The sequence below is a fragment of the Macrosteles quadrilineatus genome, unplaced genomic scaffold (genome assembly GCF_028750875.1).
Source record: "Macrosteles quadrilineatus isolate MER2022 unplaced genomic scaffold, UCM_ALF_1.0 Scaffold_7__1_contigs__length_78375512, whole genome shotgun sequence".
NCBI classification, from domain to species: domain Eukaryota; kingdom Metazoa; phylum Arthropoda; class Insecta; order Hemiptera; family Cicadellidae; genus Macrosteles; species Macrosteles quadrilineatus.
Genome location: NW_026542600.1, coordinates 67,633,067 through 67,659,168, shown reverse-complemented (window position 1 = coordinate 67,659,168; position 26,102 = coordinate 67,633,067). Strand labels below are relative to the sequence as shown.

The 26,102-nt window shown below is 33.3% G+C and overlaps 1 protein-coding gene across 1 annotated transcript; it reads right to left on the bottom strand.

Annotated features, from left to right (window-relative positions):
* Nucleotides 1–12,349: 12,349 nt before the first annotated feature.
* LOC128998652 (ras-like protein family member 10B) lies at nt 12,350–25,364 on the bottom strand. Its single transcript, XM_054424879.1, has 3 exons — nt 25,270–25,364; nt 18,091–18,229; nt 12,350–13,495 (listed from the first exon to the last, which is right to left on the bottom strand). Exons 2-3 carry the CDS (start codon nt 18,151–18,153, stop codon nt 12,848–12,850), a joined length of 711 nt encoding a protein of 236 aa, XP_054280854.1. The 5' UTR covers nt 18,154–18,229; nt 25,270–25,364; the 3' UTR covers nt 12,350–12,847.
* Between the last annotated feature and the right edge of the window lie 738 nt (nt 25,365–26,102).

Below are 26,102 nucleotides of genomic sequence, written 5' to 3'. Positions count from 1 at the left end.
AATCTAATATAAACCAGACTAATATACACTAACCTAACCCAACCATATAATTTGTAATTATTTTAAAGAACTATTTTATCATTTTGAATCTCTTTTAGGCATAACAACATATAATCAGAATTATCTATCCTTATTTATACTTATTAAAACCTAGCTTAACCCTACACAAAACATTTTAATAGCGTAAATAAAATAGTTTTCTTTTATCTTCATAGAAAAATAGAATCTCCATAGAATGTATAGGAATTTTTTTTTTCAATTTTTAGTCAAAGTGTAGGGTATACAATCCTATTGTTGTAGGAACCGACAACAATCCTTTTTTTGCCGACAAATACATGATTCACATGAAGTTACTTTGTGATGGGCTTTGTGGCTATAAAAGTATCATCATACAGTAGTTCTTTCTACAACTTTTAACCACCATCATTATGGTTCAGTTCATAAGATTCCCGGGTTCAAACCCTTTCAAATAACAATGGCTTTATATGATAATTACCCTCTACGCCTATTCTACGGTAATGCAATATGGTTCTACAGTCTAGCGTCCTTGAATGTGGAGTTAGGACTAAAAAAACTTTAAAACGTTATATACGATAAGATCATAAACAATACTAATATGATAAATACCTACTCATGTTATGCTTTTTGTTTTGTTTTCTACAAAGGTCAAGACGTAAACTAAGAAGTATATTAGCCTGAGCACAAAGACGCTAGCTCGGGTCCCAAGGGCCTATACCGTGTTTCTCGTACATTACACAAAAACAAAACGTGCATAGCTCCGACCACCAACTGTTTTCATACCTTTGCAATTTTTATTATAGTTGAGAGAACAATTACAAACCAGTTCTTATGAACCTTAGTAAGTAAAGTTCATAAGAAACCTGAGTTAATGTATCATATTATCCCTAAATCTGCCAGATTTTGAATTCATTGAGGATTTCAATTCTATTGTTTTGACATAGTATACGACAAGACTTAGGGTTTAAACATAGTGTAACCCATTGGAAAATTTAGTATTAGTATAAAATATAAACAGACGTATAAGTTTTTAAACAAATAAAAATTTAACTCTGTAGAATTTTTTCAAAAATATATCAGATTGTAACATACATCTTTAGTTTCGTCATTTTATTGTAAATGTTTTTGTAAGTTTTTGTAACTCTCATAACATTTAAAACTAAAATTTAGAAAATATTGGATACAAATTGCGATTTCTTATAAAATTGTGCCACTGATAAACCAAAATAATACCAAATACAACTATAATAAATAATATCAATTCCCCAATAATTACTAAAGACGTTTTATTAACGCACATACGTTAGGGGTTTGTTGCTGTACTAAACTTTTTTTAACTAACTTATTTTGTGTTAAAATGTGAATAATAGTTCATTATAATCATTAGTTATGAACTAAATTTTATTTACGAATCCTCTTTGTACCTGGCCATAACTAATGGTAATATTATGGACACCCTCTGTAGCAAAACACTCACTAACCAGAGGTCGTCCAGTGGTCGAAAACTCGACCAAAAGTATTTAATGTAGGCTACAGACTTCTCCATTTTCACCCTACGCTGTAAATAAAACATGTGATTGGAATTTCTCCCATTTGTTTATATTTTTCATTTATATTGCGTTGTTATTTCGTCACCAGCATGGAAACCCGTAAGATCCATTTTATTTTTCCAAATTTTAAATTCATTTTTTTGCGCTTATTTTATGCATATTTTAGTTTATGAAGGGATTCTGCACATCTACAGAAAAATCTCTTTCCAACAGTATGCGTAGATTTTCACTGCGATTCACACGAGCTGAGAAAAAAGGTTTCAAAGAAACATGATTGTCTATTAATATCACTAATGTTAAATGAAAGATACAATTCAGACAAATAAAAATAAAAATTTCCCCATTGTTTGGATTTGTATTATCCAAGTGGATCGTTCTTAAAAGGTACATAATTTACCTTTTTGTGAATTGAAGAGGTATAATCAAAATATAAAAATTCGTATTGTAATTTGGCAACTTTTTTTAAATACTTGCCGTATGTAAAAAAAAAGTTAAAAAAGTTGGTACAAAATGGTGCCAAATTAAGTTTTTTACAGTTTAACCCTTGTAAGACAATAATGGCCATTTTCACATATTATGAAACAATACTGGGCAATAGTATAGCAATATAATATAGTTTGCTCTTTTCATTGGCATATTTCTAAGTCAAAATACAAGTTGCATGTAGTCGGAACAGCGAACGTGTGGTTTTAAGATTTCGATTAATTGTCTAGGCAAGTATATGCATATTTTGTAAAATGCGAATGTTTTACATTTAAGGGGGCCGTAACTGTCTATCTTAGATAGTATAGACTCTGTGCAGAATATATAGATAGAACAAATGAATCTACCACTTTAATAACGACTCCTAAAACATATTCACGTTAAATATGATTTCTGTATTTATTTCTTATTTAAAAAAAATTATTCTAACTGTAGTTAGTCAAATGAAATTCCCTTTAGGGCGTTACACTGAATAAGTCGAAATCCTACTATGGAGAATTAGTAATTTAGGAGAAACTTTTTGTAGCTTCTTACTGGTTTCACGAACTTGCCTGATTGAAACATGCCTGGAGTGGTTTAGAAGTAAATAAGCATTTAGGAAACGTGAATGAAAGTAGTTTTAATTCAGTATATGTAAGAGACGTAAGTTTTCTAATTTTGTTTCCGTAAAAATTTTTTGGTACTCAAAATATTAATGTTTGCTGTACATCTCAAAATCGGTTAACCATATTGTCACAATTTCACATTTCCTCCTTCATTAGGCGCAACAGTTTCGAAGCTACGCACATAGGACACCTAAGCAGAAGCAAACAATTCAGAAGAAACCAATGTTGCGTGACATATCTTTCCATATTTTAAAAGTATCCTTGAAATGTCAGTTTTCGTTTCCAAATAATGTAAAATGAATATTTTAAAAATAAATAATACGTGAATTTCTTAACATTTGCTTTTTTGTCCCACGTTTTCAATCTTTGTTTTGTATTTGATTCAAATGTTATTAGATGCATTTTAATTTTATTTCCGTAAAATTACAGCTAAAAGACTGTGAATACGTAGCCTATAAAGATGGTAAATGGTTATTTGTATTTTTTTATAAAATAAACATGATTACCTTGTCCAACCATAGTCGTTGGTATAACGACTAGTTTCGTTTCTTAGAACTTCGTCAGGTCATTTCGTATGCAACCACATGATCAATGTATTAATACATTGTGGTATGTGCTATATCTATTGAGATTCTTTAAAAGACTATCGCAATAACAATAATTAAAACATGTCATGTTGATAAAACAATACAAATGGAATACAAATGTACAAAACTGGTTAAAACTGTACAGGCTGGCCAGCACTGTCTTATCACTGCCACTGACTAAATAAACTGACCGAATCATGATTTCCTTCTTCTCTCCAGTGCCACCTGTATTTCAGTTTGTTTTGTTCTTATTTTATACTTCTTTGATTTGTAGCTTGTCAATATGTATCAAATATAATATTTGACTGGAAAGAAGTCTGGTAATTTAAATGTTACATTAATCGATTTTTTTAGCTTTGTTGATGGTGGTCTTTAACATAAAACTTAAAACTAAGAATTTGAAGAAAGTGAAATTGGAAAACAACAGAAGTTTGAAGAATACAACAGACTTCATCAACAAAATCAAGGACATGAACATCAGAGACACTCAAATAATTTTGACATACAAAATGTGTACACTAACATACCGGTTGAAGATGCCATAACAATCAGTAGTAATAATTTGAAAATCAAATAAATTAATCATAAAAGTGTTTGATGAAACCACAAATATTTTAAAGTTGGCTCCACACCAGAACTATTTCGAATGTGAGAACACATTGTATGCTCAGAAAGAAGTTAAATTTAACAACACGTACAATTCTATTGTCTTTAAGCGAAAAGTCTCATTATGACCTCTTAAGGCTAAGGATTTTAAGTCTAAACTTTGGATTTTTCATCCAATGTAAAACTCATTTTTATCAACTGGTATTCAAAGAGCATTTAATGACGCTAACGTCGGGAAATGTCTGAATATAAATATAAAGACATTATAAATAAATGTTTGCTTAAAAACTGTATTATCACATAGTCTTAAACAATAATCTTAAATAATAATGTTTACATTCAAAAATTTACAATTTATGTCCAATTGGTTTATACACTTGAAAAATTCAATTATAATTATTTTGTATTTTATATTGTACTTTGTATATTTAATATTCAATTGTTTGGAATTTCTTGTGGTACAAGGTTATAAAGTCTTGTTAGTTTCAATCACTTATGATAAAAATAAACGAATATTATAACTCTATAAGTGTATGTACCGTTTTAAGAATAACATATATTCTTTAATTCAAATTTAGTTATCGATTATTTGATTTTCATTTAAAATTAAACATTTTCAATAGGATATCTGGAAATTGGACGATAAAACCCTTGAAATAAAACTCAACTAAAAATACAATCGCTCTCTATGATGATTACTGTAAAAACTCGATAGTCAAAATTGTAATAATCAAAATGAACAGCTTTCTTCAATATCACATGAAAACAATTAATTTAATATTTGAGTTTATTTTTGTACAGTTATAGTCTCTAAACCTATGCTATTAGATATAATTTACCACAAAAAATATACAGAAAGTTGGGGTGAGTTGGTATAGCGGCATGGCGCGAAAACTTGGCCCTCGAGGTCCCGGGTTCAAATCCCACCAAATACCAGTAGTTTAAAGCTACATGGAATGCTGCGGACCTCAAAGTATTGCCTGAAGTAATGTGCAAAATGACTCCAGCCTGGAACCTTGCGTCCTAGGATGCAAAGGAAGAACATACAAATAAATAATAAAAAAGCTATGACTACAGCATTTACTTTACCCATACTATTAACACTTTTTATACAAATTCACCGAACAATATGCAATTCGTAATAAGAGAAAAGAAGTAGAAATGATGATTGTTAGTGCATTTTTGTACGCATTGTCGAGAATCGTTGGAAGCGGTGGTGTTATGAGACTTGTGATGTGAGTAGCTCGTAATGAAGGGGGCGGGGAGAAGACCTAGCTCGTTCCTTCTTTACAACTTACAAGCATTCAACTTAATTTTATCTCCATTCTGAAGAAAACATTTTGTAAAATCGTGCAGCTCGTCATAAGTAGATCATTGTGATATTGCAATAACTGGTTTGATTTGTGATAGCCCACTATTTGGAACATGTGTGTGACAGTAATTCAATTCAAGTTGAGGGGCTACAGTAATAAGGTTTACCAATAATATAAAAAAAATTACAATATTTTGATTGTCTGTTCAATGGTAAAGAACCATTTATGTATTTTACATTTAAATATCATCTCAGTAAAAAAAAACTTAAAATTAATCATTTATGCTGTTAGCTTCCGGACCACTTGTAACGTACTTGTAATGTAACAGTGGTTTAATACCTTTTATTCTTTGATTGTCGTAATATTGCTCATCAGCTTACATGTTTCCTTGCGAAGACAACATTTTCAAAGCTTGCAACTCGACACTGTTCGTCATTATATCTCGAACTCCTCCAAGGTTTGCTACCTTTCCCACAGACGTGTACAATTTCTAAACCTTTGTCAATGCTGCTCATTGAGTGAGGATTTTTGGAGTTGGCCTGTGTTCCCTGTATTTGGTTTCAAATTCTTGTAAGTCCTATCCAGGCTATCGGGTTTGACTCTTGGGGTCTTCTGATTTCTGTTAATCTATTGATCATGTCATTTTTTAAACACATTAACACTCGTAATACATACACAAATATTGGTAAACATAAAAATTTAGCCACGTTTTTATTGACATGTGTGGAGACACGGCCCATGTTATATTGTAGGTTAGTGAAATATTCCTTAAATATGAACTAAATAGAATTGAGGTCAAAGTTATGTATGATAAAACAGATAAAAACTCAAGTTTATAACTCTTAGATCCAAGCTATGTATCTCCTAAAATTTGTATTGGTAATGTGATCAATGAGTACAAGTAGCTTACTTACTTTTTGTGATGATGCTAAGGTGCTATAATATCTAGACCAGAAGAAGCGCAGTTAGACTGTGTATAGAACCTTCACAGGGTTGATTACATTTTGTTGGTCCAAGTTTTAAGGGTTTATCAACATAAATTGTGAAAAGCAGTTGAAGTAAACACGTATTATTGATCTATGTGTCTGATTTTCAACACTACAACACTACGACATTTTAAGCTTATTTCTCCAAGGATCTTGACCCTGCTATTGTTACCTTCTGAAATTGTCCTTTTGTTAGATACCATCGTTTTTGATATCCCAATGACAAATGACATCTGGGTCTATAAATTATCTTACTTGGAATCGAACTATCGACCTTCAGATTTGGATGTGAGCACTTAAACTACTCTTCTACTCAGATAGTTGTTGATTTAAAAACAGGATTAACAGCATTAAAACATTTCTCCAGCAGGCAGTTAAACTTCTGCTTCCTCAAGGTATCCCAATTAAAGCTAATTTGATGCAAATTAAAGCTTGCAACATTTTCTTACATCACAGAAGACAATTTGGCAGATCTCATATGATTGAGATTAATTTTAGTCCTATTTATCAAGGACTAAAGTGACCTATCGGAACAAGGTATTAAACAAGAACGTAATGAGCATCTTCAATCTGATCGCTCGTTTATATAGTTTTGCTTTAAAAGCTTAACACAAGGTTCATACCTTAAATTTTCTACTCGTGTCGTTAAAGCACGGGTCACACTAGGCTGGCATCAGCGGCGAATTGAAAGAAGCCGCTACTGTCAGCTTGATGTGACCACAAAATTCGCAGCTGGCACCGCAAGCCGGTGAGCGTTTATCAGCGGCTGGCGAAGTCGGACATGTTCAACTTTTGGCAGCGAGTCAGCGGTGACTAAAGGTCACGTGATCACTCGCACTCGCTGGTTCCAGCCACCAGCGTAGTCTGAACCCCTCTAGAAGCGTGCCAGTGGCGACCAAAGGTAATTTCCAACCTGGTTTTACACAAAAGCCCCTATGTCATTTTTAGCGAACAAGCTATTGCCGTAGGTCTCATAGTAAGACATGAATCCGGGACCGATTTACTTTTTCGTTTTAATGTCCCCAGAAGCCAAAAACCAAATAAAACCAGACAAAAGAAATATATAGATAAAAGTTATTTATAATAGGCCTATATAATTATAAATAACATGGGAATTTAATTTTTTTTATTTTCTCCGTAATTAATACCTGTACAAAACACTTAAACATATACTAAACTATTTGTTTTTTAAGCTCTTAATCGATTATGAACTCGTTACGTGGTCCCACGGACGCTGATCGCCAGCGGCTGACAAGCAGCCTAGTGTGACCCGTGCAAAAGCCGCTGCTTGCTGGTGCTGGTGCCAGCCGCTGATCATCAGCGGCTGGTGAGCAGCCTAGTGTGACCCGTGCTAAACACTATTTACGCGAGTTGCGTACACAACTTTACTCAACTTAACTTACGACAGTATTTTAATAACTAAAAATCACTACTCATAACCTCTAAGAGAGGTTATGTTTTCGTTTATAACCTCTCATTTCCACTGACAGTGATGCAACAGAACATTGAACCAAACACTAACTGCACCACTCAACAATTGAACAGCTCTGGCCTAAACAGCTGATTAGTTGAAGTTCGAATAATTACAATTTTACTTCTTCTCTCTCAATCCTTGAATCTCATTGGTCCATTACCCGTGTTGTTATGTAAAAATATGCTGTTATGAAAGTAAACAATGCTTTCAATTCTATGAACTGAACTAAAACGGCTACTTTAAAAAAACTGTCGTAGGTAAAACTGTTTACCTATAAACCTTTATACCTAAAACTGTTTACTTCTATGGCAGTTTTTCATGACTGATTACCTACGACAGTTTTTTTTTATAAGTAGCCGTTTCAGTTCAGTTCTTAGAATTGAAAATTTTCTCATAACAGAATTGTTAACTTTCATAACAGTATAGTTTTACTCATAACAACACGAGTAACGAACCAACGAGGTTCAAGAATTGAGAGAGAAGAAGTAAAATTGTAATGATTTGAATTTCAACTAATCAGCTGTTCAAACCAATTTAATTGTTGAGTGGTGCAATTAGTGTTTGGTTTAATGTTTCGTTGCAACACTGTCAGTGCCAATGAGAGGTTATAAACAAAAACATAACCTCTCTTAGAAGTAATGAGTAGTGACATTTAGTAGTTAAAACAATGTCATGGGTATTGTAGTGTACGCAACTCGCTTAAATAGTGTTAACGACACTCGTAGAAGTTTTTAAGGCACTAGCCAAGGCTCGCAATCGTTGCGTAAACCACTATAACCTAACAACTAGGAACGTTTTTATGTATTGATGTGACTATAAAGCTTTTGCTTTTTGTAATACAGCATGACGTTCATGTGACTTTCAAAATGTTTCTTTGTAATTTGAATAAAGCGATATTTAAAGAGCAAATATTTTGCATTAGCAACACGAGTAACCGTATACTCTTTGCATAGTTTTCAGCCACTATGACAATACTAACTATCACTATGGGTGTGAGTGGAATAGTGTGCTAGATTAGTAATGGATGAAGTAAAGATTACGGTTAGTGTCAAAATTAAACTAGCTCACTTGGTGGTTACTGGTTCTTCCTAAACCATTAGATTAAATCCAGAGAAGTTGGTGAATTTAAGCAATAGTTTGTGCTACTGTTGTATGGAGGAGTAAGGAAGCAGGAAACTATTTGCAAATAAAAGATAAACACTTGTATAACGATCTATAAAATGTATTCAATATAGTAATAATACAAATTTCAAAACAATATTATTGCTCTTGCAGTATTAATTTGTTAAAAATTATATAAACTTATTTACAGCTATTAATAAAGGTTTGCTGTATTACAAGAAAAATTATTTGAAATCATTGAAGAATATTTTATTTGCGATGCAACGAGAAGTATGCACATTACCAAATTTAGGCCAGAGTTAATTATTCTTAAGGGGACAAATGTTTATTACTTAGAGAGACGGTGAACAATAATAGTTTTCCATTCAGCTCTGTAAAAACTGTGTAACTGATAACTCACCTATATACAACATTGTCTGTGTGGTATAGTAGATTCAATAATTGTACTTAAAACATAATTGAAACACGAACCTGTACATCTGGTTCAAATAATTGTAAGTATCATTTGAAAAAACAGAAGAAAGTACTCTTAAAAAGGTGTTTTGGTTGAAGACTTTCTTTATAAAAAACGTTCAAGTCTTTGAAATTACACAAAAAATCATTGTAAAAACCACGTTAAAGCTTTTTTCTACCAAATGTAACTAAAACATTAAATATAACTCTTTTAAACGTAATAAAATCACACTATGATTCTTCAATACGACATGTATGGCTATATTGCGATTAACTTCTAATTTCTATCGAGTATTTAGTTAAAAAGAGCTATATTTAATTTGCCTATATCGAATGTTACTTAACGATATTAATATACATCTAACAACAGTAGTTCAACTATAAAACTCCACGATTATTTTTAAGTTCACAAACACCAACAATAACGTCTTAGCGATTAAACATTTGTGCTTAGTACTTGTCGATTTGCTTAATCTTACACATTTGAACTTTATACTTATTCAAAATAAGACACGATGAATAACCTTAACTTCTGTCGTCATAACAGATCCTACCTTGTCAGGACATTCATGATAAGAGAAAGCTTATGTTCTGTATATTTACTCTCCACAACTACAATTTTCGACCAGTTCATCAAGAAAATTACAGAAAAGCTACAATATACTGACCGTACAATATCTTGGACTATGGAGAGCATTTCCATACGAAACAGTTGAAGTAAAGAAAAGAGGGGAGTTATATGCTGTACGATACCTAGATATTTGGCTTAGCCAATATCAATGAGTCCAGACATGCAGTGGTAAAGTAAGGTCACGATTAAAGTAAAGTAAAGGTCAGGATTTGTTAAAATTCACACGCCAGTCTAGTAAGTCGAGTCTGAGTCGAGTCGAGTCAGAGATCTGTGCAGTGACCGCGCCAGTGACCAGTGACCAGTGACTGTGACTGTGACAGTGACAGTGACAGTGACAGTGAAAGTGACAGTGACAGTGACAGTGTTGTGGCAGTGACAGTGACAGTGACAGTGAAAGTGACAGTGTTGTGGCAGTGACAGTGACAGTGACAGTGTTGTGGCAGTGACAGTGACAGTGACAGTGACAGTGACAGTGACAGTGACAGTGACAGTGACAGTGTTGTGGCAGTGACAGTGTTGTGGCAGGAATAGTAATAAATTCTGTGAAGGTTATTGTAGTTACTGTTTTAAAGAATATTAGTGTTAATAAATAGATATTATTAAATCGCCAAGTTTTTAATGTAAAGAACCTGTAAGCCCGCAACAGTATGTTGAAAACTAGGCCAATCGAGATTCCTATGTTGGTAGACATTGCTAGACTAACCCAATGGAAGAAATCTTCCAAAACAATCTGGGGGGTTTGCTGTGTCGAATCAAATCTACAGTAAATCTGAATACTTGACTGTCAAAGACGACATAGTTTTACAAAGGACCTTTGCTCGAGGGAAGTAAGAATCAACCAATAATTAGACATTCCTAAAAATAAAAATAGTGTTTTTAGACAACATACACTTTACAAAACATTATAGAAACAGCTGATTCCTAAAAGGAGATTTTTGATAAAGATATAAATATAGTGAGATACTTTACATTCAGTTAAATATTGAATTAACGATCATATATAAAGCAACTTGGTAACACATAAACGTTATATTGACTTTTAACACATAAATATTGGTCATTTGAATATTGCTTAGTTTATTACTCTGTTTTTACACACAAATAAGGTACGTACAGATGTTTGACATTGTTTAATGTCCAGTATGTTGTTTTGTATTAGGTTACTTTTACAATCATTATGTCATAAAGTATTTTCAAATAAGGATAATCCGGCTTTCAGATTTAGGCAGATACACATGAGTGTTCAACGTAAAGCTTTACACGAGAAAAAATAATAAGACATTTATTTTGTCAGTTTTAGTGGTTTGGGTTATATGAACCACGAGGTTTGTGTCATCACTAGTATGGTTACGATGCTTTCAACAAAACTATAACAAAAAGAATATTGCAAGTTTAATGTATAAATACTTATTAGTGATCCGCTCTAAATATTCTATCTCACACGGTTAGTTTGAGCAAAAATAACATGTAACATTCCGGTAAACTGAAATATGCCAAATGTAGTAATCAACAAAATAAATTGATCATAACAACTCTTATTAACTGTGGATCGCATGTCGATCAAAAACACAGAAACCAACAGTAGGCCTACATAGCAGTGGCAGTTACAATAATATTTAAATATTATGGAAAACATTTTCTGAGCCGTTAGTGGATTACGCTTCTCTGTGCTCCTCATGGTGGCCAAAATTCTAAAAATTATTACTAACCAATTATTATCGACTATAAGTCACTATAGTCTATAATCTCTTTGTAAAATAACATTTCCTTATGAAAACAAATTGCTGAAATATTTTCTTCTATCTTTTATAACATTGTCTGTTCCACATATTGTCTAATAATTAATGATATCCAGATCATTATTAATACTCGTAAGTTTCTGGCTGAGATCTTCGATTGTTATCATATTTAGGTTGTATTGATTTGATCAAATACAATTGTAATACTATCATAATCAATTTAAACTATATAGCTGCAACTATATTTACAACTATACAGGGTGATTGATATAAGTGTGCCAGCCGTTTTATTCGCAAACTATAAGAGATATCAAAAAAAGTTAAATGGTAAGTGCCTTGGATTTTTTATTTTAAAAATTGTAGTCAAGTCAAAAAATTATTTTAGCCGCCATTTTTCCAATATGGCCGCCAAGATAATAATGGTTTAAGTTTTGAAATTTTGCATGAGAAAGAGTTTCGATACAGGCCTAAGCAAGCATGCCAGCTGTTTTATTCGAAAACCATTCAAAATTTCACAACTTAAACCATTATTATCTTTGAAACGGTTAGGTTTATGAAAAAAATTACAAGAATAAAATCGTCTTAAAATTACATTTTCTACCAGAATACATCATAAAATACAGGGTGTTCCATAAGAAAAATCAAAGTTGGCGGCCATATTGGAAAAATGGTGGCTAAAATAATTTTTTCGACTTGACTACATTTTTTTAAATAAAAAGTCCAAGGCACTTACCATTTAACTTTTTTTGATATCTCTTATGGTTTTCGAATAAAACGGCTGGCACACTTATATCAATCACCCTGTATAGCATATGCTGGACATGTGTAATAGGGCAGATTAGAATTTCTCTAGTTTTTAACTTTTAAAATGCAATAAAGAATTGTTCAAATTAAAACTTATCCCTTGCTGTGAAGTGTCGCAACACTGCTTATAACATATCATACTAATTCTGACACGTTTGAAGCAATAAATATCTCGGCCAACGTAAAGTAACTGCTTAGCTTCCACTTCGGACCAACATGATAACAATGAGCTAAGGAATAAAGCTACTCATGGCTTGAGATAAGTAGAGCATTTTGTCCTATAAGGGGGACTGTAAGCATCTAGTTTGCCGTTATATCAATGTATTGTATTTGACGGAGAGGTACAGTCAAGTGTATAAGGCAGGGTAAACTAGAGTTGGGATTATCGCTGCAGCGAGGAATACGAGTGACTGTCAACACGGTAGAGAACACAAATCTCACCGGGTCGGCGGAAGCACCGCCAGGCACTCCTACTTTCACAAAATGACACACTTGTTCCTGTCTAGAGCGTCATGGATGTTGTCTATCATGGGGGAGCAGACCTCCTTGTATCCTTGGCCTCCTAGACCTACGCCGCCGTCTATTGAGTCCACGGTCTTCATCAGCTCTTTGAACACTGCTACTACTCGCCAGTTGTACCGCGCACTGCACTCGACGTACCCGCACTTCCAGTGTTTCTTAACCAGGTTTTGGATGTCTCTTCGCTTCTCCACGCTGTTATTGCCAGTGACTGCCATGAGGGGGGCAGAGCCCACTGACCCCGATGTCTCGTTGGTGTTGGAGTTCCCAGGGGCCAGCAGTAAGTCTTGCTTGTTGCCCACTACCAGAAGAGGAACGTTCCTGATGTCTCGACTCTCTGCGATTTGCTCCCTCAATGTCCGTATGTACTGGAATGTATCCACGTTGGATAAGTCAAACACCAAGATATACGCGGTCGCACTGCGTAGACCGTAGAATCGGAAGTCCGTCCACTCGTAGAACGAGTTGACGGGGAAGTATGGGATGGCTGGGAGGTCGGAGATCTTGAGCTCGTAGAGGCGGTCGTTGATGATGGCCGAGGGGTAGTAGGTGTGCTTGCGGTCCGTGGACACGTACTCGTCCGAGAACTCGTTCCAGACGAATTGCTGTAACACCAGAAAATATTAAACATTTACGTAAAACAAAACAAAAATACATTAATCCTATAGAACTATAAACGAGCAAATCAAATAACTGATTATGAACTTGCCCATTGGCATGGCCCACTGGTAAGCGTTTTGATTCGATGACAACCACATAAATAAACCAACGGCGAAAATGGTAGTTCAATGGCCAGACATTGAGTTCGAGACACAATCTGATGACGTAATGACCACTCGGCTATCAATGTGACATTACCTACATACAATTTCAATAACGATATTTCACTGTTTTAGAACACAAATATTACTACAGTAACCGGTAGTTGAGACAAAATGAAAATAAGTAAGGGAGGAGGAAAACATGTTTATGAAACATGACAACTTCTTAATATTTCTTAAGCGTTGAAAGGAATTTATAATGAGGTAATTTAAACTTTTCATAAATCTAGTTTCATAAAATCGTTTATCAATGTAATTAAACGTTCAATTTTGTATTCTCATTAAAACTCTGTAATATTTTCGTTATAGTAACTAAATTAATAACATCCGTGTAAAATAGGTTTATATTGAGTACTATAAACCATGTTAAATTGTAGAATTTACTGCCAAACAGAACATAATAGAACTAGTAATGTTTAAATACAAAAGTTGTTACTAGGATTCTCTCGATTATTAATTTCATTCCAGTTTGATTAATTAATTTAACAAGAGTTAAAGGTTGTGTATTTTTTCTCCTAAGCTTTTAACTGCGTTCCGATCTTTTATAATCCGTTTGATTTGTAATCGTGATTAAATACTTAATTCGATTTCCATTAATTGTTCACGGAATTCCTTTAAATATTTTTAACTGGGGTTGGACAATTTAATTAGAGATTAAACATAAATTCACACACAATATTGGTTTGTGTTGTTACAATACTGTACAGTGTTTCATATTTAATTTAACTATCCAACCACCAGCCAGTTAAGTAGCCTACATTTAAAATTCAGAGAACAACCAAATGAAATTGAATTTAATATGTATTAACATTATTTACAAAATCCGTAAATATACAGTAAAACATGGTGTAAAACATGGTGGTATAATTTTCAACGTAAATTTAATTTACTGGACTGTAAAATCGGACGAGTGCGATTCTCGTAAATCCAAGTTACAATCTCAGCAATCTGATTCAATATCGTAAACATATTTTATTTCACACTGACTCAACTTTCAACCGACGCTAAATCTTTTACTGTCTGTAAACCATTACAGCTCTTGCAGTGTAAACGTAATTGGCTATATAGATGCTTTCTCGCTAAGGGAATCTGTCACACTTTTACAGCCAACTCATGCATAATTTGAATGATATTTTACATTTTATGAATATATGGATATGTGGAGCTGAAATCTTTCGACATAAATAGTTAAGGTTTACTAGTATTTTTCATTGTTTTATTATTTACATTGTTATAATCTAAGGCTTACCCTACGATCCAATTGATTTATTGTGGAGACCTAGGTAAAAGATAACGTAAGAGGTAAATAAAATAAATAAAAGGTAAAAGATAACGCCGGAGCGTTATCGTAAGTCATAGGCTAAGCTAAACGTTTTGTTTTTCATCTCTTACTTGAGATATTGTCGGTTGGTTAGAATTTTTACAAATACAAACACTGAATATACATAAATAATGTTTACAAAGACATAGACATATTGGAGGACTTAGATGCATGGCCATGATCTTTTCAATCCTAACCAAAAATATCTCAAGTAAGAGATGAAAAACACAAAGTTTAGCTTAGCCTAGAACTGACGATAACGCTCTGGCGTAGAAACCTAGGTCTCCACAATAAATCAATTGGATCGTAAGGCAAGCCCTAGATTATAACAATGTTTAATAACAATCCAGAGGCTATTTCTCCAAATTATTATTTACGTTTAGTATTGTTTTCCTAGAATTGTACTGGAGCTTTGGTCCATGAAAAGATAATTTTATTATTTTCTTTATCTTAGCAAAAGTACAGTAAAGTACAGGTTTTCCTTTCACATTCATTAAATTAATACATTTAAACGACATTTTATTCAATAAGATTATATGTAAGAAACTTCAAATTAGGGTTTTTGTAACCCATGGGAGGAAAATGTGTAGCTGCAAGAGAGCCCTAAAATAATAGTTAAGACGACATAAAACACGACATAAAATGGACATTTTTTAAAAAGGTCTTCCTTTCACATTCATTTAATTAATACATTTAAAAGAAATTTTATTCAATAAGATTATATGTAAGAAACTTCGAATTATGGTTTTTGTAACCCATGGGAGGAAAATTTGTAGCTGCAAGAGAGCCCTAAAATAATAGTTAAGACGAATAGGTACTTAATTTTGCATTACGCGATTTTAATTTACTATTGTAACATTTACTAGCCTAAACATAAAAGTACTCTTGTAGTAATTATACAGTATGTAACATTGAAAGGAAAAGTCAGTAACAGATGTACAGTATGAACGAAATATGCAACGAATGATGATTCTAATTTTATTCTGTCTGTAAAAGGATTCTGTGAGGCGAGATAAAGAAACATTCCAGCAATCATTTTCACAACACTCGATATACGATAAACATAACAACAGTTCCTTTATGACAAGTCGTTCTTTGTAAGATCATTTTATACATTTTCGTCACATTCACTCGTATTTTCGTTTTTATAATACTGTAGTAACTTATATGTAAATTAAAGAATAAAATACAATTTGTAAAAATGGTTTCTCCATTATTTAAATTGTTTCTTGGTTTATATTGTTCTGAGATTAGGTTAGGTTAGGTTTCTCTAGCGGGGCAATCGCCGTTTATTACTGTTGCTGGTTTACAGATGTTTATGCAGAAAAGCGTTTCGACGTAGAACTCGAAATGTGTATAAGTAGCTTAGGGAGTTCCCATAGGGCTGTACATATTTGCACAACGGACCAGCAGAGTCTTTTCAGCAGTTTCAATCAAGACTGAAACCTTGCTTGCAGATCGGTGTTTTTAAGACTTCCAGTCCTCAATGGTCTTACAGAGACGTTTAAAGTTCGACAATCCTACTATTTTAGTCACACAGCGGTGCGAATTTTACCTAACTTCGGTTACTGCTTTAAACGAGACTTCCGAACGACAGCGGTTGGTCTACACCATAGAAAAAAAATAATGTCTGACTTCCCTATACACCTTAGTTAATTATCCTACTTCCAAAAGAAAAACTACTCCATTCACTCACGTCTACTGGTGATGGTGGTTGAGAATTGAGATCACAGAAACCTAACTATCAATTTATAATCAACGAAAGCTTCAAGACTTTCATTCTTTATTTTCATAACGTATTTTAATACTATGTTGAGACTAATGGTTCCTTAGGGGTGGGGACTGACTAGAATAGTAGTAGATGAAGTAAGGAACACGACGTTGGTCTAACAATTGTTCAAGATCCCCTGGATGGGGCGGGAGCTTGATGATGACCCTAATGTACCTTAATTTATGGTCAGCCATCGTGTTTGAAAAACATTGAATGAATTAAATAAATATAGTTCATGTGATTATTTTATTTCACGAAAAACACTGTGAAGTTTATTAAAAAATTTTAACCATCTGAAATGAATTTTCAAACCAGAAATCGTTTTTGAGTTTGCCCATTCGTTTGATGATTTTTGTAACATTATTTATTGAATACAAAATAACTTTTACATCATACTACACAGAAACAGGAACTTTTCCATCCGTATTGATAGGCTGGAAAGTTGCCTAAACCAGGAAAAGAAACGTTATGTACTTTTACCGTGCACTTAGTCAGCTGATGAAATAAACAGCTAACTGCAACGGCCTATTTTATTTTCTGTAATATAAAAATATTATAATTTATGTTATGTCCTAAATAAATTGTTTTATGCGTTTAAAATGTACTAATTATTCTGTGTATTATGATGTAATGTATCGTACGTCACTGAGTAAGCTTTAACGTACTCGCACAGTAAAACACTACTTACCGGGCTAGTAACGTAATATACTATTACAGACTGTAAAAATATAGATACAGATTCGTAAATATATTAAACCTTTTGTTCAATAGCTAGTGATGTAAAGGATGAATAAGGGAATTTAAGTTACTGTAACCAAAGAATTTAAGTTTTTTGGTATAATGCTGATACTTTGTTGTACAAAATGTAATTTTAAAGCTCACATGTGAAAGCTTAAGTAGTAGACAAGGATGAAGGTATATTTTCAATCAGTTTGTTTAAAATAGGTAAACTCAATACAAACTATTTCATCATGGCTGAACAATTTTTCGTTGCCGCAGGTTAAAAGAGACAGGAAAACGAGAAATCTACGTTTACACCGTATTAAATATATTACCACTAAGAAGATTGTGTTAAATTAAATATATGATTTGTACTAGAATTAAATACATTTGTTACTTTTGGTTGAAGAAAAAAAAGATACGTCTCGACTGTTTGTGCTACGAAATCAAATTTATTTATATTTCTCTAGTATCCTTCTTATATTGTGTATTCTAGTATTTATTTATATAGTGGATTGGCTGGCTGTTTTAAATGTTGATGAGGTTTAGTATTGACATTAGAAGTACCTTTACTATGGATGTTTTCCCAACTCCTGGAGCGCCTAGGAGAATGACCTTGACTAGATCCATGTCTTCAACTGACTCTTGTAGAAACTTCCCCTGCGAACTTCACGTCCCCTACCCAGGACAGGGATTCGGGCATCACCTGAAAACGACAATCAAGACTCTATAAGCTCGTATAACATGTTATCAGATTTACCCCTTCAAAGATTAAATATAGGGGCTTTACCTCTATATTATGGCCTACAACGAATTATAGAATAGGGCCATATTTTTCTTAACTATAGCCATTTATCATTGACTACGATGTTCTAAGAAATCTAACGAACATCCTGCCGACTAAGCGAATTTCCATTAAATTGAATTAAATTTAAATAACATTATGGTTAACGAGTACCTAGGTTTGCTGCTACAAAAAAACTAATAAAGTGCGTTTTTTTTTGTAAAATATTAATAGCTTAATATAAGATAAATTTGCCAAGTTTTATCAAAATATATCCATAAACAATCAAACTAAAACATTTTACAAAATTCTCCATAAGAATAACATGGGAATTTTTAATTAACAATGTTTTTGAATTTTCTCTGTTACCAATAACTGTACAAAAAACACTTTGATATACTAAATTATTTGTTTTTTAATCCCTTTAAAAAGGTTCAGAGGGAAATTGGGATGTTTTGTGTTTTGAAGATAAAAAATTAGAAAACCCCATTTTCCCCTTATAAAACCCTCCGTAAACCCCCGTTCCCATGGTCCGATCATGTTTTTTTCGCGAACTCATTCATGTTTATCCCGCCGAACGCTAAACTAAACTAAACTAAACTAAATTTCTTCAAAATCGGACAGAAATCACTCAAGTTATCGTGTTCACGGACATATATATATATCCAAACGAATGGTGTTTTTGGCCTCTGGGGACATCAAAATAAAAAAGTAAATCAGTCCCAGGCCTAGGTATTACCATGCCACCTACGGTAATAGCTACTTCCCTATAGGGAATTGGCTAAGACAACAGATATTTTTTTAAACAATCCACTTTTCATTAGTGCTTTGCTTTCTGTACTTTTTGGAGCAACTTGATGGATATCAATAATTATTTACTTTTTCTGTGATAAAATGTTGAAACACAGTGTGATGCTTAATTTTGCAATGTGAGTACATGAGTTATAAATAAATGCAAATTTATGTTTACAATCCTGATTTCCCATCATTGGTCTAGCATTAAGCTGGGCCCTAATGTATTAAAGTACTATATTGTTACGAAGAATTTAGAAATATTTTGACAATTTATAACAAAAGTTATATAAACAACAAGCTTCCTGAAAAGTTTTTGATTACGTCTAAAACACGACATACCAAAAACCTCTAAATTGCATATAGAAACGAATTACTGATACAAACATTACGTATAACGTACAATCGCATTGTAATAAATATTTTTCTTTGCCGTAAAATGTTAATAATATACAAGAAAACTTTTTGTAAATTTTAAAAAGTTATAATTTAAAAGATCAAATATAAATTGTGTGTACCCCTGTCACTGTACTGCTGCGTTTTAAATTAGAAAAATAATAGTATTATTTAAATTAAATAATATCTTATTCGTGTTTTACGAATTCATAAAATAGTTCTTCACTAAAAGATATTTAGGGATACCGGTGGAAACATTGTATGAAGATCAAACCAGATACACTCAAGGAATCGTATTAGGATTGGAAAGAGATAGTTTTGTTTTGAGACAGATATACAGAGACGATGTTGTGAATATGAACATCGGAGCGGTGTTGCTGACGCTTCCAATATAAGTTGTTTTACGCTTTACTGAGTCAGTCATCATTCTACATTTTCCACTTAACTGTTACATTAATGTTAACTGATTTTTCTTGCTGTATTTATAACCTTAACAAATAAATCCGGTTTGAAAGAGAGTAGTAGAAAGTATATTTATTTCGTTGTACTGCAGCAAAACCAGCAACATGAGTTGCGGCCTACGCGGCCAAAGTGGCTTATTTTTCTCTTTATGGAAAAAGGATCAGCTGGTGTCAAGTTGTACATTTGTATAGCTCTAAAATTCCTCTGCTGATTTCACCGGAGAAAATATTTCTGATTAACAAAACTACAATTGTATCTCTATTAAGATATTATAGTGTTTAACATCGAGTCATGTTATACTGTTCACTTCAACACCCTTTTATCAATATTTAGACCCATTGAAATGTCAAAAAATATCGATAGTTCAATATGAATGAATTAATTATACTGCTGGTGGAGTAACATATTTTAAACTTAAATACAGTAACGGTAAGCGCATATAGTTTATAATGGCAAAACAAGAAGTGAGCCAACCGTTTTGAGTAAGAAAAGAATGGTTCATCACACGGACCAAAAGTGCATTTTTTATTTAACTTATTTTCTGAACTAAGCTTGTATCCAAAATTAAAGAGTAGTTTAGGCCAAAGTGATGAAATTTACCACTAGGTAAAATACGTACAATGTAATAGAGTAAATGTAAAATTAGGCAGAACGTTATGTGAACCCCATTCGACGTACATTATTTACGTGATATAACTACGATTCAATCAACTGATACAATGTCCTGTCGATCAGACTGCTACAGAACTAATTAAAGTCATTGTCATGTCAATCAAGCTATCAACAATATCGGACTTCTGATCAAATAATGAATTTAATTTGTAAAGCACGACCTTTAACATCTTTGAGTATTTCTTAGAACACGTATCTTGTGAACGAACAATGTAAACATCGTAAAATAAACTGTTAATGAAAACAGGGAGTGAATAAAGAATAAAGTTTAGTTAGAACAAAGGATGTCAAATGGCAAACAAAAAGAGAAAATACGGGACATCGAATCTTTGTTTGCGTTGCAAAATCCGTTGAATTCAGTGGGATTGGTGATGCGGTATCGTTAAATCTGCTGGATTATAGATTGTATAAGTCATACATTGTTGTTACAGGTCATTTGTTACGGCATTGAATTTGACGCTCTTGCCCACAAATCTATCAACTTTGTTAAGCTTTAGTTTTGGTTTCCGTTATTTTAGGTTTTCTATTAGGTTTAAAAGTGTAATGTTTATGTCCTTTTTGTACGTTTTAAGGTGCTATGTCCAAGTGGGGTCGTATTAAATAACTTCAATATAGGCATGGAGGGTCGTGACACTATCGCATAGCTATCCCAGGTAAATTGATACCAGGTGGGATTTGAACCCAGGACCTCGGGGACCAAAGCCTCACGTTGTTGGTCTGTAAAGGTACAGTGCTAGGTATACTAATTTGAGAATGCTGGATATTAGCCATGTTTATATTATTTGTAGTGTTTGATTATTTTAATTATATGGATCTTTCCATAAAAATATGAAAAAAACGTTATGTTTCCCAACTAATCGTAGTCTTAATTATTACTAAGATGCTTCCATGAAAAAATCCTACACTAATTAGCACAAAGTTAAGCATATAAGTAACCATATGATTTAAGTACCAGAATATACAACTATTATTTCGGTACTTAACTGGTTAACATAAGTTTTAAATCTGAAAAGCTTCTTAGTTATAAACTTGACATTGATATAAAATAATTTAGCTGTATTAGCTATGAATCTGGTTAACAACTCAATGTGATTGCTTATACGCAAGTGTACTTTACAAATCGGTTTTCAAACAAAGAATCTTCATGCTAATTCAGAAAGTTGGTTTTCTGATTGATCTAGATAAAGTTTTGATTAATAAATGTCATATCTTTGATAGTAATTTTACAATCCATAAATATATTGGTGTGTTAAAAGACACACACCTGTTTAACATATGAAAAGAAAGGGCAATAATTGTATAATTGAGGGATCTTTGTAAACATTGATATTAGGCATACTTGAAGAGTCATCTGAGTGCTGTTTTTCTGTTCATGTGTTAACAAAGACTAGAAAAATGTCATACATAGATTGATTTAGGGTTCGATTTCCAGTACTCCAAGACCCAAATATTGGTTGAAGACTAGAAACTGCTGCCATTGTCTGTTCAATGCACACACTAAAATAACTCAGACAAAGAGTTGTGTATTAAGGAATAACCAATCTAAATCTCGATTTTAGTGATTTGTTCAAGTCCATTTACATTTTCACCTTCTTCTGTCTCCCACATAGGTATGGCCAATGGCTTGTTAGATGCTTGAGTTATTGATCAACTGGATGTGATTATTGTAATTGATTAAAGAGTAGGTTGGCACCACTGATGACAGTACCATGATCTCAAGGCTAGCAATCTTCAGAACATTCTTCTGAGCCTAACTTATATAGAAGAATACCGACTTTCCAACCAGATGAAACCAACACAATCTGAAAATCAAGGGAAAACAAAATCTAATGGTTAACTTTGTTCGCTCAAATTGATGCAAAAATTTGTCCACTGCTGGCCACCAAAAATTAGTAACGCCTGTCATCTACAAAAACGTTCACGATTAGGGTTTCCAAAACTAGGTGTGGTTTGAGAGATCTCGACCCATTGTCCAACCCACTTGTTTATGATTTTAAAACAGAAGAATGTACAAATTTAAGTTTAATGAGCGATACAGGACTATTCATCTTGCCACCACCTTTTCCTAAACATTGTAGATTATCAGATTAAAAAATTCATTTTCAGCAGAAAAACGCTCAAAATACATGTAATACCAATGTCACCAATAAAAATACGCTGAAAGGTAATAAAAAAAGGTAGGTGAAAGGTAGTAAAAGGTTTAAGAAATAGGAATAAATATTTTTCAAAAGTTAAATATACAGTATTACATTTCAATCCAATCCATTCTGCGATAAAGGGATTTCATTACATTGTGAGAGATCTTTGGCAGGATTCCCCGACCTAAGACTGTATAAAAGTTAATTAAATGGCAATTTTTATTTTAAAACCCAATAAGCTAAAATAGATTCCTACACAAAAAGTAGCTTAAATGACCGTCGAATATTCATTTATTGAAACATTTTAGGGTTTTCATCTCGTGTGGCTTGTATCAGGAAAAGCTGCACGGCCGTTTGTTATACTTATAAATAAATATGTAAATAAATAAATAAATATTTATAAAACGTTTGATGCCTTACTTTAAGCCAACAATCATTACATAATATAACAGATAAGGCAATTAAAAATACAAATCATAAGCTATGGTAGACTTTGAATCAAAATAAATACTGTCGTTTTCAAAAACAAAAACATACATTTTGTGACAGGTGCGATTATTTACCTAGATGTATGCTGTCAAATGTTTGATACAGAGAATGTCAACCATACAGGTGTATAGCTCAGGCTTCGTCCCACCATAGTAACCACAAAATCAGCTAAGCATTGTTGATAACCACGTTTATACTACCAAATGGGGCAGGATGAATAGGCAATTTTGGACCTTTAAAGACTTTATCCTATGACATGACTGGCTAAAAATAGGTTATAGTAGAACATGTTTAAATAAATCAAATTATATTTATTCACTTTATTCATTTTACATACATGAATAGTGTCAAAGCATACAAAGTCGGTCATATCTAAAAGACTTAACCATACAATTTGGCAATTATTTTGGAATGGATAGCTAATTCATTTTTGATTTAGAAACTCATCTATACTATAGGGAGCCAGATTAATTAAGAATGATTTTAGTTTCTTCAAAAAATTGGGTTTGTTTTGTTCTTTTTTTAGTAAGGCAGGTAAAAGTTTTATGAAAAATTGCCAAAATATAATATAGACCTTTATGAAGTTGCTGAATTGGTAGGACTGGCACAGCAGTGATTATTTATTGTCATTTTGTCACCACGTCATTACTGTTTAAAAATAATCTCATAATTTTACCCACAGCATTTTACATGTATGGGTTCCATATTTGCCTACAGCGAATAAGTTGAGGACATTTATATGAGAAAGGTGTAAGGAGGTGTATGAAGGGGTAAAGGTGTATGAGAAAGGTGTAAGGAGAAAGGTACTTGGGTACCTGACTTGAGTAAGGTGTTTATGATTTAAAAATATTACTTTTTTATTATCACAGGCTACAAGTTTATTACAAGTATTATGTAAACTCGCCCTTAAAAATGAGTAGTTTTATATTTATACTAATAGACTAAACTAATGCACCATATATTTATCAACAGTTATAAAACCATAACCCCGCATTTCCATTGTCTTTTAGCGGTTTCCACTGAAAATGTTGTTTGAAACCAACAGTTTCCTCAGGTTCCCTTAGGGGAAAAACAACAGCTAAAAACCACAAGTCGACTTGGAATTGTAGCTTGAACAATCGATTGTAATTACAAGTGTTTTCCCAAACGATATGCATAAGAATTAATTTTATAAAATAATGATATCATGCTACTCTTTATCGTGTCTATTATGAGGAATGAGTGCTTCTATGTATGTTTACTCATGAACATGGAATATAATACAGTATATGCATATAATCTTTCAATGATCAAAGGTTTTTTTAATTATCTCTAAAACACCATTTAACAACTAGCCTCATCGAAATATTGGAGAAAAATATTAGAAACTACTCATCATAATGTAACGGCATCATTTAGTTTTAGTGTGTAAAGTAATAATATACAGTTTTTGTATGAAAACATGTATTGTTTATTTTTTATAAAAACACGCTCATTAACTCGATTTGTGTGATTGAAGATTATAAGTGTACGGAAAATTAAGAACAACTCAACATGTCAAAAACCCACAAAACTGCAACAAAACCCCAAAGAAGTAAATACTCTTTCATCACTGTTGAGAGGTTATCTAGATGTTGTCTTATCGTTAGGCACCACTTTTGCTCTCAGAACAAGTGGCAGGAGTGGTTCTTGTGGTGAGAGGGAGGATGAGGGTGTACAGGGCAGGGGAACAACACTACAAAGTCAGAATATTTTTGTAAGAGTACTTTTTTTAATCATTTGGTTAGATTTTTTAAAAGCACAATTTGTTTTGACGTTCAAATTAAATATCTTCAATAGTAAATAGTTGTGATATTTCGATACAAGTAGCAAAACTATTCCACATTTCTTACCCTAGCCCCTAAAGGTACCCTGTAATCTATATTAATGTTTTATATAGTTTGAGCTACAGAAGCGTTTAAATCCGATTGAGGTAAGTTTAGATGGTCACACACGTACAGCGTCTGCTACAGACATAATATAAAGGTTACTAACCATGACTATCTACAAGGTCGAGTTCGCTGAGCTCTGTAGGGGCGCTGACACCACGTGGATCAGCGGGTCTCACGCACTCAGCACGCATAGTGTCGGCAATCGATGCTGACGACTCCACATCGATTGGTGGCGGCAGCAGCCACCTGCGCACTGGCCCACCCTCCATGATCTGGCCGCCCGCCACCTCCCCCACCTAACGCTGCCTTCCCTACTTGCCGCGCTGTACTGTCTGTTGTCTTGTCTGCCACGCTGCCTAGTCTGTTGCTCTGTCTGCTACTTTGACTGTCACGTGGCTCTGTCTGTTGCTCTGTCTGCTAATTTGTCTTTCACGCTGCTCTGTCTTTTGTCTTGTCTCTGTCTGCTACTTTGTTTGGCACGCCGCTTATTCTGCCACGCTGATCTGTCTGCTCTGGCTTTCCCGATTAAGCCAATCTTTTGTGTTGCTATCAAAATATTGAAACCCTCTTTATGTCTCCATGAAAAATCACACGACTTTTTGCCGTAAGAAATATTCTAAATCTAGACAATCTAGCCCTAGTTTAAGTAATTCGTTCTATTATTGATAGAAAATTTAACTGGGGAACCTGAATAACTGGGAGGTTAGTGAGTCGGTGGCTTAGTCGGTAGCGTCACGGACTTCGGGCCCAATCAGCGATGTCATGGATGCAGTGGTCCTGGTCACTGCCGAAAACATTTTATCAGTACATTTCACCTTTGTACTGTACCGGCTCACCCCTTGCTTTGCTGGATACGTTCCCCGCATGGACAGTTAGTCTATGTGGACGGGCAAATACAAGGTTGAAAGAGGCCGCCAACCTCTTAAAAAAAATTAT